Here is a 12,442-nt window from a genome sequence, read left to right as displayed (position 1 = left end):
CAGTGTTGTTCACTGAGTGTGCGGCAATTCTGAAAGCTGATACATTTCACATTAATACATGAAAATTCACATTCATCAGTATGGCACCCGACCGCACTAGAGAAGTTAGCTCTGAGGCACGGGGGAGCTGCCAGGTGCACGGTGACTGAGGCGTGTTTTACAAGCACCCGAGTTTCCCTTAGGAGCTCACATTTTCTGACGGACAGTAAACACCATTAGCTGTCGTCCCGGAAGTGACAGACACACGGAGTTTCTTTTTCAGATAACGGTCACCAGACAGTCTGGATACAGGTGCCTGTCATTCTCTCCAGTAACAGCCAACTTCTCCGAGAAAAGGGCATGTTCTGGCAGTTGGCAAGGCGCCTACGCCAGCGCCCGCGTGCGCCTGTTCTCATGTTCATCCGCTCTTCAGCCAGGGCGGGAGCAAATCTCGCAGTTTCACAGAAGCAGAACTTAGCACAGGGCTGGGAGGTGGCGGTGATGTTGCTTTTTCCCTTTTCTTACAGGTTATCTTTAAGACACAGGGAGACAGGGAGGTACAGGCGGGTGTTGCCTCAGCAGTTCCCCTTTCGGGCACAGTGACCGTCCACTAAGTTTGGTCCTTGTAGACCCCAGAAAGATCTCAGGACTCTCGAGACCCAAGGACGGTCATTTTCTAACCACTGCTCTGTGCAAAACACAGTGCTACAGTTTCCTTTCAAATGTGTGACCGACAGTCATGGAGCTAAACCGAGGACCTTCAGCATCACAGTGCTGATTCAAACAACAATCCTGCACACCCAGCAGCTTCCTCCTACCAGCCTGTAACTGACTGCACTGTAAGAGCAGATTCGACTACATTAAGACAGATCTATTCTAAAAGCCATGGGAGTCTTGTCGCAGTTTGGAAGATCTGAATTTCCCGCATCTTTTAAGGACTTTCGTAGTCCAAGATAAACCTAGAGACAATGTAGGCAGACAAAACTTGAGCGTGGCTACTGGTGTCCAACACAACCGTGCAAGGGCGAACACATTCGCGGTGCTTCCTACCTGGGAACACTCTGGCCTCCACACTGGCATCTTTGCAACTAGCACCAGGGTTGCCACCGCCTTCCAGCTCATCGAGGTACAGACGGTAACGATGGCCGCTCTCATCTTCATACTCCACATTCTCATCATCAGAATCCACTTCGGGAGCCACGTACACCACTTCGAATTCAATCTCTCCCCTCTAAAGGAGGGAACAAAAGCATTCTAGTCACTGTCGTCGTAAGCGAAAAGGCCTCCAAAGCCTCGGCCGGCGGTGGGGCCCTCTCCAGACCACAGGAGAAACCAGCCTCGCTTGCGGGCAGCTGGGGCCACGGGACTGAGCCATCAAGCCAACCCTGTGAAGCCGCTTCACATGTCAATCCCTTGTCCTGCTAGCACTTCTGCTAGTCACAGTATTTTCTGTTAACAGATCTAAAAATTAAAAAGGATGCCGAGCTACTTATAGAATTCTGGAAGAAGTGTTCAGTTTCGAAATCATTTTCGCGCTGCACTGCACACAGCAATTCAGCAAATCCATCTAGAAGACTGAACATTCAGTAAGCCTGCACGTGAGGACATCACACAGACTTTCCGTGCTCACTGAAGAAGCCCTTTCACAATGGTTTCTTACTGAATAAATCCTTCATCTCCTTTTAACTTTCACCAAGGACCACAGCGTTAACCAAGATACTCTGTGTAGTAATAATGTTTCAGTCCCCAGAATAACCTGTGATGGTCTCTGACCGGACTCAGAAAGCCCCGTGAGCCCTAGCGAGAGCAGGTCACTGCCCTGGTGCCTGTGCCGACGACCAGGCGCACCCAGGCGAGAACACAGGCCCTCGAGTCCTAAGCTCTTTTTCTTTGCAGGACTAAGCTGTAATTTCTCTACTGTGGCTCTTTTAATAATGATTTCATGTTCAAGTACAATATTACAGATCACTTTATTTTAACAATTTCAAGCTACACTTGTCATTTCAGAAGAGATCATCGTCACTACGTGCAGGTCTGGGGGCTGCCCTCTGGCAGTGACGGCCTTTGCTCAGAACACCACTTCTGATTGCTCCTCATTGGGTGAGGCTCTTTAGTGCTCTTTCTTCTCAGCTTGAACTGTTGGGAAAGTCACGCCTGACAGTCTGTAAAACGTGCCTGGTTTCCTTTTTGATTGCCTGTTCACAGCTCTATTCAGCCCCCTTTCAGCTGTGAGACCACAGTCACTTGTACTGGGAAAACATGGACTGAAGCATTCCTTTGTCTCTCTCATCACATGATGTTTTAAAATACCATTTGGAAGAGACATGTGGATAATACAGTAGTCTCCAGCGAAGTGCTAGAGAATACTATCCATCTGTGGTTAGATACAGATTGCAGGCTGAATATGCAGAAGAGGTTTTTAACAATTAGCAGTGTGTAATAACAGAATGCACTGCACTGCTTCATCCCCGAAGCCTTCTCTTCTAATACAATTAATCAAATAGTGCTGTTGTAGAGGGATTTATGCCCATGTGGAGTTGAATCAATGAGCTACAGCTCCACATTCTAATGAGATTCAATTCTACACTGGAACATTCCACTGGGGATCCTAGAAATGTCTCTAGGTACTAACATCTCATTCCCTATTCTCACAGGTGTGAAAAACAAATGTTACAGCTGTGTCTAGCTGTCCCCGGCAAAGCCTCATGCAGTGACAGGTGGAGCTTTTTAGAGGTGGCTGGATCTAGAGTGTGTGATGCTGGGATTAAGGGTGTGTGGCTACTAAATGACTGCACTGATTGGTTTGGCATAGTTCCAGGTAGGACCACGAGCGAGCATCCCACCTTGGGTGTGAGTGCTCTCTGCCCTAAAGGAGGTAGCCTAGATACAATGTCAGGGGACAGAAAGAATGTGTCACTTGCCGCTCACTGCCTTCTGCATGCACACTGTCACGGCACTCTGCCTGCCACCCCTCCTCGGAACCAGCCAACTATGAAGTGAAACCTCTAAGAGCTGTGAGCTAAATAAACTTTTTCTCCTTAACTTTGGATATTTTGTCTCAGCAATGAAAAAAGTAACCAAGACAACAAACAAGTAAATAACTTTAAACACCCTGTGTAACTCTCTAATATGAGATCCTGCTCTAAAATTCAGTTGCTCTGCAACTTTGAAGAGACCCATAATCCCCAAGAACTTGGGTTTACTCATCTTCAAGTAAGAGAGTTAGGCTAGAGGATTTCTTTCTTCTTTTTTTTTTTTCCTTTTCTTTTTGTTTTCGCTACCAGGGATCGAACTTGGGACCCGCGCCGGAACCACTAAGCTAAATCCCTGGCCCAAGGCTAGAGGATTTCTAAGGATCCTTCCAGTTTGCTATTCTATGAATAAAATCAACCTACTTCTAGTGTTGTCTTTTTTACGGCCCACTGCATCTGTATAGTGTTTCTGTCCTTGACAATGTGGCTTTCCAAGTACACACCCTGCTCCGGGTACCTGCATACTCCTTCCAGCTGCACTTCCATCCTACTACACAGATGAGCAGACTGTGGTACAGACGACATAAGTGATTTGTCAATTATGTGCTCATGTAAAAGAGCAAACAAAACGGTCCTTTCTCAGTAAAATCTGACCAATGTCATTATAAAGTTCTTAAGCCAAAGGAAGTAAGTGTTCACCTATAAACATTTTTACTACTTGAGAAACTTCACTGGAAAGCAGAAACTGTTCATGATGACATGAAGGGAACTTACCTGCTGGGAAAGTACGGTTACAGCTTCCTTATGCTTTGTGTCCCTTAGGTTAACTCCATTGACTGCCAGAATGGCATCCCCAACGTGCAGGCCTCCACATCTGTCAGCAGGCTGCCCAGGGTGGATCTCAGAGATGAGGATTGGAACACCGTGTTCTTTCCCACCCTGACACCAAGCAGTAAATTAGTTTACACATTGTCGCCTACAGTCACAGACTATTCCAGACATAAAAAATTTTCTTTAAAATTCCTTTCATTAAACATTTATGCTGTCCCTGCGAATGCTGGGTAACATTTTATTTGATACTTAGGTCATGGTAAATAAATCTGAGGAGTATCAAAGAATTATCTCCATGTAAAACAATTAATAACATATGCTTTTTTCAAACACATTCCACAGCCAAAACTACCAGAATGTCAAAAATAAAAAAAATCAATGATCCTAACTCTTAAACATGAATAAAAATACTTATGGATTAAGACTACACAGCACTATATTATCAAATCTAAACTGCTAAGTCTGGTAAGAACAATTATTTGATGTACCAAAAAGTCGTAAGATTTTAAGATGAATTTTCTGAATGTTAAAATGTGATTGACGAGGGCCAGGGATTTAGCTCACCCGAGTTTCATCTCCAGTACCAAAAAAAAAAAAAAAAAAAAAAGATTGACGAGACTAAAACAAAACAGCTCCTAATATACACCAGGTTGCTCTCAAGAATGCTGCCCAAGACAGCTGTTTGAAAAGCTATCAAATTAACAAAAGAAGAGAATGCTTTGAGCCAGAGCCAATGAAACTTGATGGCTAAATATGAAAGAAGAGAAAGGTAATGTATACCCTACGAGAAAAACCCCCATACCATTCTCTAGTCCCAAGGGGTTCTACAAGCATCACAGTATCTCATACAAAACTATGATTTGGGGCATGATGCAAATCCTGATCCATGCTACAGAGGAACATTTAACAGTTGTCAGGAAGATTTATATTCAAAACAAGTACACAAAAATGGTGGTGCCCAAGAGTTGGATAAACGGACTTATTAGGATGTGTATCCAGAATACTTTGTCCTCCACTAGGTCCAACAAAGGCACAGGACTGCACCAGAGAACTGTGCAGAGGGAAACTGGCAGAACTACTTACTGTAATTGAAATGCCGAGGCCCTCGTGGTCTTCCTTAAGGAGAAGAACTTTTCTAATGGGACCAACGCCTTGGCTTTTCTTCAAAGAGTCTTGATCCTTATTGGGGAGAAAAAAGAAAAATATTAGTTTCAGTTAAATCATGTACCAAACAGAGTACACTCATGCTGTATCACTTGCTTTTAGAAATCTATTACTTTCTTGGTATAGAAACAGTACAGTATTAAGAAAGTAACACATGAAGTGGAAAATGAAACATTTTGTTAATATGGTGACATTTATAGGTTATTTTATCAACCAGTTTTTTAAAATATTGAAATATTGATACATGTCTTTATATTGTAGGACATCACAAAAGAAATTATCCCCAGGAATTAATCAATGAACAAGTATCTTGCAGGAGCAAAAGAAGGTAACTACCTGTCTTCACTGGAAAAGATCTTAAAAGATCGCTGTTTCAACTGGTTTACAGGAATGAAAAGAGGCTGCCAATTTGATCATTCATTACCTTTCCACTCTTTGGTTCTGGAGCCTCTCTCTCAGGAAGAACCTTGGTCCCAGTAGTAACTCTTGCTCTCTGGCACCTTCACACTTTCCCACGCTCCTTTCCTACTCAGGAGGTGAATCGTCACCAACCACCTGCAACCTCGAATCCTTCCGCCCCACTTCCCTTCACCATCCTTTCCGGACCTGTCTCGGCGCTGCACTGACACTCACGCCTCCCGTCAGCACTGGGCTCTCGGTCTGTAAGGTCTGGAGCCTAACCTGCGCCGCTAGATGTTTTCCCTCTGTGGTCACCGATGACACTGGCACCTTTTAGTCATGGCCCTATGTGAACCTGCAGGAAGGTGATCCCGTCCACTGCTCTTCCCAGTACCCACTGTTTTCCCTGGTTTCTGTCACATTCCCTTCTTGGGCGGCCCATGCGTACCCGACAGCTCCACCTCAGCATTTCTCCTTCATACTGTGTAGGTTTCTATCTCTGGCTTCCCATTTTCCTTTACATACACTTTCCCTGAAGACCAAATCAATTCCACGGTCCGAGTTATAAGAGATGAATGGTTTCCCTAATACTTCAACTCAAGACTTCCCTCCTGAATCCCAGGCACGCATCTACCTGGACATCTTGGAAGCCCCGCTGGCAGCTCAGACATCCATGCCAAAATGCGGTGCCTTCTTTTCCTTTCTAAGCCTCCTCCCTCTCTTCCCTTTATCAATGGAGGTCAGGTCACACTCAGCTGGCCACACAAAACCCAAGACTCTTCCTTCTCACTCACCTTCCTAACAGCAGCCAAAGGCTGAACCACTCTTGTCCTCCTGGTTCTAATTCTCTCAAAGCCCTTCTGAAATGCCATATGCCCTGCCTTCATCACTTTCTCTGTGGATTGCCATCCTACCTTCCTGACTGGGCATAATGACAGTGTTACGCTATTTTACTTAAATTAAAAGTCCCACGATTATCAGGAACATCAACACTGCCTTGTTAGTATAAAGCAACTTTTGTCTTCAGGTTACTGTCTAGAATCTCCATCTCCTGTTCAGCGACTTTCATCATGCAGACATGGCTGACACCAGCTGCTCTGCCCGCTCTGTACCTCTCCTACTCTCCTAGCCTTTGGCCTGAGATGTCAGTGGGGCCACTGACACCCGAGAGGAGACAGTGGCACAAGCAGCGCTGTACTTCCCACTCCTCCTCTCCAACAACTCTATGCACATGTCAGTTTTCCCGACAGTAACTTGTAGGGGCTGTTGACATGTGAGCCCGAGGCCAAGGCCAGACTTGCCTTCACACAGTAAGGTCTGAATTATCAAGCATCTGTTGCAAAAGGTGCAGCATAGCTTATGCACAGAGAGCATACTCCTGTCCAATGGCAGCTTCAGCAAGAGGTCACTGGACACAGATCTCAAGTCCTTGCTTAACCCAAGACCGAGTAGGTGAAAATGTTATTTCAGAATCCTAGCTTACTGGGACTTGGGTTACCAAAGATTCCCTTAAAGAACTTTCCTCAAATATTTTGTCAATTTATCAAAATGATCACATACTTTCACCTAACCCTAACCCTAAACAAACCTAAGTATTTAAACAGCCCAGTCGCGGTCCAGGAGCACTGTGAAATCAATCCAGAGCACAGCGACGTTTCTGCCAGTGGGGTCACCGTCCTCAGACACACCACTGTGTGAAGGACTACCAAAACTCATGTATGCGTCTTAAATAAGCAGAATACCATTTGCACCCTAAATCAAGGTTCCAAACAACCCTAGAAGAGAAGACAGAACAGGAGGACTTGAGAGTACAGCAAGGAGGGGGCCGGGAAGCAGCAGCAAAGCACATACGTGGCCCGGAGGTGCCTGCATGGGCCGTTTCAAGTCGTTCCGTCCCCTGCAGGCTCGGATGACAGTCTTGTGCCGGTGCAAATGGATTTCAGCTTCTAACTGGTTCCAAAGCTTATCATGAGCCGGCCCCTTCATGTCTCGTCCTAGTAACTGTATTTGCTGGACCCTTCAAGTTGGGAAATGAGTTCGGTTAGTTCTTCATGACACTTACTGTACAATTCAGAAGAAGTACTAAACATAAGTCCCTTTTGCATAAATCTCAATTGGTAATAAAAATATTCAAGAGCTTCTCCATGTCTCTCAGATTTATAAAAATATGAAAACTCTAATAAGGACAGGAATCAAGGGAAAATCAGTAAAAAACATGTTTTTTAAGGAAATGACAACTTTTAGTCATATACTATACTTATTTCAAATATCCCTTAAAAAACAATTTACAAGATCAATGCCAATTAACATGTGTTTGGGCCGGGGACTTAGCTCAGTGTCCTGCGACTGCCTTGCAGGCCCAGGTCCAGAGTTCCACCCCTGGTAGGGGCCATGTGTTTAATGTCTTGCGTACAGTAAAGGTAACTTCATACCGGAACTCAGATACAACAGTATTCAATATCAGCTTTTAGACAACACTGACTGAACAAAGCCTTTCTTCTACTGAGTTTCTTTTCATAAAATGATTATTTTAAATGTGGTAAAGTTAACAAAACACTTTGATTCAAGATGACATAAATCCCTTTTCTCTGCTTCACATCAATTCTCAATGTAGTATTAAAATAAGTGTGACATGATGTAGTGCTAATAGTCACTAAAGCTTCCGGATACTCAGCGAAACGAATGCCAGCAGAACTCATTTCTCTATTATAAAAATCAGTTGCTAACTTCATCTCCTCTCGGTGGGGAAGGGAAGAAAGCGCAGGCTGCTGGATGGCAGGAAGAGTTCCTTGCAGAAGCTCTGCTGGCCTGGCCGTGGGACCCCTACGTGTTCCCGCAACGAGGCAGGAAGCGGCTGCAGAGCGCTGCGGATGGGCAGCGCTCCACCTGAGCGAGTCCGGGTGCTGCCCATGTCTGTGGCTATCACTTACCCAGCCTGGCCAAGTGCGGCCCACAATGCTGTCCACAGTAATCTAAGAAAGGTGAGCTATCACCCGGTGTAAACAGTGTTAAGGGTGACATGTTAATGATTCCCGCTCATCATGCAACCTCAAATCCGTGTCAGCGCGCAGCAGCCCAGCCCAGCCCAGCCCAGCCCGGCCCTGCCTGGCCTCCACGCACCGCCCCGCCAGCTCCTTGTCCAGGTACTTGGCCGCCAGCCGGGCCCCGTACACCTCGGCCTGCAGCACTGCGACGTGTCTGCGGAGGGCTTCGTTCTCTTTGCGCAGCGATTTCACTTCCGCTTCAAGCTGGGCTTCCTTCACTTTTCCTTTTTTGTTTGCTTCAAGCTCTCTTTCCTAGTGTAAGTTTTTCAAAACATATAATTTAATGAACATTTCTCTGTGACTTTTAGCAGTACACCATATTCCTTAAAATAGTCTGTAGCACCAGCAATGAAAGCGTATGCTAAAAATGGCCACTTCGTTTCTAAGGAAGGCAAGGGCTTGCGGTGAGCCAATGCCGTTAGCACCCTGGCCCTGAGGACAGTGAGAGGCAGCTTTTCTCCCAGTGCGGTGAAACCCTAAGAAGTGTCCTCAGGGACACATGGCTGCGGTGTGCACCACGACTACGCTGGGGGTGCGGTCCATCTCCTCGCTACAGGGCAAAGCGAGCACGCAAGTGCTTTCTAAGGAAACCCTTGGCCTCGCGCTGCTGCTTAGAAAACGTTCACCCACTTTCGGCTGTCACAGAAGGACATCACCCTATGCTCCACCTGTCAGACAGGCCATCGCTACGAATCGACAGGTGTTAGCCAGAGACATCACAAAAAAGGCCAAGTTTTTAGGACAAATTCACAGGCAAGACATAATGTTCAATCTACCCTAAGACACAAAGCACAATCTGTACCCTCCTACAAACTGAACGTCACAGATAGAAATGCCTCTGGATCCAAGCGCAAAACAGACAGGCAGCTTCAACACAAGAGCAAGACGGAGATCCTCAGTCCTGCCCACTGGCAGACTAATTCAAAACCAGTAAGCACAGGACATGTGTGGCCGGGGACCCTTCCCAGGAACGCATCTGCCCCGACTTCACACCTGCTCTCCTCCTGCCTTTCTCAGTAAGTCTGCCAGATCTCAGCTCTGTCTGCTCCGGAGGTGTGGAAGACACGCTCACTGCACCACACGACCCACACCAGAAGACTTCCAATAAAAATGTACCTTACCAACTGGAAAACACTGTTCCTTCTGCGGAAATGGCAGATGGTACTGTTTCTATTCTATGGACACTGTTCAGGTATTTCCTTTTTGCTTCTAGATATCAAGAAACTACAAAACAAATTGCTTTGGTCTACTGTTCTGACCAAGATCAAAATATGATATATTCAGATATAAGGCAGTGTATTCCATAATCTTAAAAACTATAGATATTTCAAAATATGCGTGTGTACATGTATGTACATAGAACTTAAAACTAATAAAACTAATAAACACTGAGCTAGGCATGGTGGCACATGCCTGTAATCCCAGCACTCAGGCTTAAGCAGGAGTGCCACAAGTTCAAGGCCAGCCTGAGCTACACAGGGAGACCCTGTCTCAAAAACCACAAATCCAAAACCCTAATAAAAACTATAAAATGCTATATATATTATTTTCTTTGATTAAAATATTTGTCTTATATGTGATAAACAGAAGATTACCAAGCTTTTTTAACTTCTACAAAGAAAAATATAACCCTTAAACAGTTAGATTATTAAAGGATTTGAAAAATAACAAAGCCAAAAATTTTTTTTTCATAGTAATTTTGGAATTAGTAACATATGAACTTATTTCAGAATGTATTTCCTAAAAAAGTAGATATCATTTCTCCCCTGCCCAAAAGAACCAGTTCCAGTAATACACAAAAATCTTTTTTATGACATTTATTGGTACCGCTTTAGAAAACATGTTTCTGGGCTGGGGATTCACCTCAGTGGCACTGTGCCTGCCTTGCAAGCGCAAGGTCCTGAGTTCAATCCGTTACCAAAAGAAAAAAAAAAAAGACCAAGAAGTCCTAAAAGGCCAAAAATTCTTTAGCATATGGGCTAAGTAAACTTGATAGTGAGAATCCTCTATTTCCAATTACTTTCATTATACTCTATCAATGGAATCTAAGAAACATACTAAGCCACCACTTTGTTTTAATGATTTAAAGCCCTAATGAATACTTTTAGAACTGAGATTTAAACATGTAAGCAAGAATAGGGTTAAAGAAACTGAAGATAATTACTTCTAGATGTAAAGATTTTTTGTTTGTTTATAAAGTTAGCCTGTTTGTTATTAAGTAACACATGAGTTATTTGTTTCGCTTGCAGGCCAGGGTTACACCAAGGTCCTTGTGCATGACAGGCGAGTGCTTTACCCTTGAGCCGTGTCCCCAGTGTTATTTTACATTTGGATATGCAGAGTACATATGGTTAAGAGAAACAAAGTCATAAGACAAACTGAGAAATGGCAATGATATTAACAATTTATACATTGTTATTTTCTAAAATCATTTCTGGTAAAGAATTTTTAAGAGCCAGTTGTTTTAATGGTCACACTATTATTCTCAAGACTGATCAAAGTTCTAACACATGAAGTGGATGAAGAAGAAACCAACATGCATACTCCTTTCCTGGGAATAAATTCAAACAAACTGAACGGAGTATGAAGTAGGCCTGCTTAATCTAGCTATCTCTGTACTCTTTAAATCTATATAGCTACAAGTCACAAACAGAAGTAAAATGTTTAACCTCATGCAGCAAGAAAAATACAAGGGACCACCCACTGAACTTACCAGGCATTTGATTACAAAACTGCCATCATTAACATTGTCAAAAACACAAGAATGACAACATGTAATATGCAAATAAACACGTGGAACACTTCAGCATGACATATTAAAGCCAAACAGAACTTATGTACTTACCAGCTCTTCCACAGAGGGGACAGACTTAAGATATAAGAAAAAAGTTTTATAATTAGAAAACCATCCAAAAAATAAATTTATCTAGAGGTACAGTCATTACAAGGAAAATTTCTATATGGTGACTATCATTTGGGTAAAATTCATTAGAATAAATACATGTGCAAATCCAAAAATGATAGTTAATTGCATAGTATTAGATTAGAATTTGTTTTACAAAAATCAGTCAACACAAGTGGTTCAGTACTCTCCTCAACAGTACTTGGTGTTCCAAGTCTAATGTTAAGGTAAATTCTTTTCTAATGAAATTGTAGACTGCTTCTCAAGGTTAATATCAAATATTTGAAAGAAGCAGTTACAGGGCCAGGGATTTAGCTCAGCGGTTTTGCTGCCTGCTGTGCAAGTGCACGGACCCGAGTTCAGTCCCCGGTACCAAAACAACAACAAAAAAGCAGTTATAATCTGACTTTTATTTCAGTAAAATAAACACTACAACTTAGAAAATAAATATTCATTTACATAAATTCTATCACATCAGTATTAGAAACTAATCAAACAAAATGAACTGAAGGCAGGTAGAGCTCACAAATGAGCACTCATCACATCTTCACTTCACGTCCCACCTCTCCCGAGCTCTGCCCGGCTTATTTACTGCTGCGTCTCCACACAGTTAACCAGAGGCCTGGCGCACAGCACACACTCAACACATGAGAGCTCACACTGCGAGGAGACTGACATTTTTTTCTATTTAAGCAACGCATAGAAAGGAAGAGGATATTGGTTCGCGATGATAAATCCACACAGCTAGCCAACATGCAGGCATTCATCACAAGGTGCTCAGGGGAAAATGCCTGCCGTGCAAAAGAAGGGGCGCTACTGGCACGCAGTTTCCTTGCCCCTCTGATGTTCCTGCAGTCGGCCTCATGACCAACTAAGAGGCTTACAGGCCGCCAGGGACAGCCAGTGAGATGCGGGCAGAAATCTCTGAGGAGAATGTTTCGAAAAGTTCTTTGGAGAAAGTCAACACGCTGAGATGCATGTCTGCCATTTCCTTAGATTCCTATGCTTCCGCCTAGAAGGCAGACATGAAGAAATCCTGACTGTAAAAAACGTGAGCTAAGGTGGCACCGCACAACGAAGGGAGGGACTTGTGTCCTTAGTGCCTGTGGGGCTGACAGATCAGACTTGTGCTACCTGCATCAGGGTTCTGC

General features: G+C 43.9%; 1 protein-coding gene across 2 annotated transcripts in view; it reads right to left on the bottom strand.

The window, feature by feature from the left end:
• Positions 1–12,442, bottom strand: part of Gopc (golgi associated PDZ and coiled-coil motif containing) — a 29,300-nt gene that overhangs the window by 3,129 nt on the left and 13,729 nt on the right. Inside the window, exons 3-8 of one of the 2 annotated variants that reach the window (XM_004860166.4) lie at positions 11,235–11,258; positions 8,466–8,641; positions 7,197–7,362; positions 4,866–4,961; positions 3,726–3,890; positions 1,030–1,210 (exon numbers count right to left, since the gene is read on the bottom strand). In XM_004860166.4, the coding sequence (XP_004860223.1) occupies positions 1,030–1,210; positions 3,726–3,890; positions 4,866–4,961; positions 7,197–7,362; positions 8,466–8,641; positions 11,235–11,258 (808 nt within the window). The remainder of the gene's footprint in view (positions 1–1,029; positions 1,211–3,725; positions 3,891–4,865; positions 4,962–7,196; positions 7,363–8,465; positions 8,642–11,234; positions 11,259–12,442) is intronic. The other variant, XM_004860167.4, reaches the window with a different exon arrangement.

The sequence above is a fragment of the Heterocephalus glaber genome, unplaced genomic scaffold, assembly GCF_053883595.1.
Source record: "Heterocephalus glaber isolate CG9 unplaced genomic scaffold, H.glaber_assembly_v1.0 deba00001550, whole genome shotgun sequence".
Lineage (NCBI taxonomy): Eukaryota > Metazoa > Chordata > Mammalia > Rodentia > Bathyergidae > Heterocephalus > Heterocephalus glaber.
The sequence above is the reverse complement of the archived record's forward strand: the minus strand, read 5'-3'. Positions and strand labels throughout refer to the sequence as shown.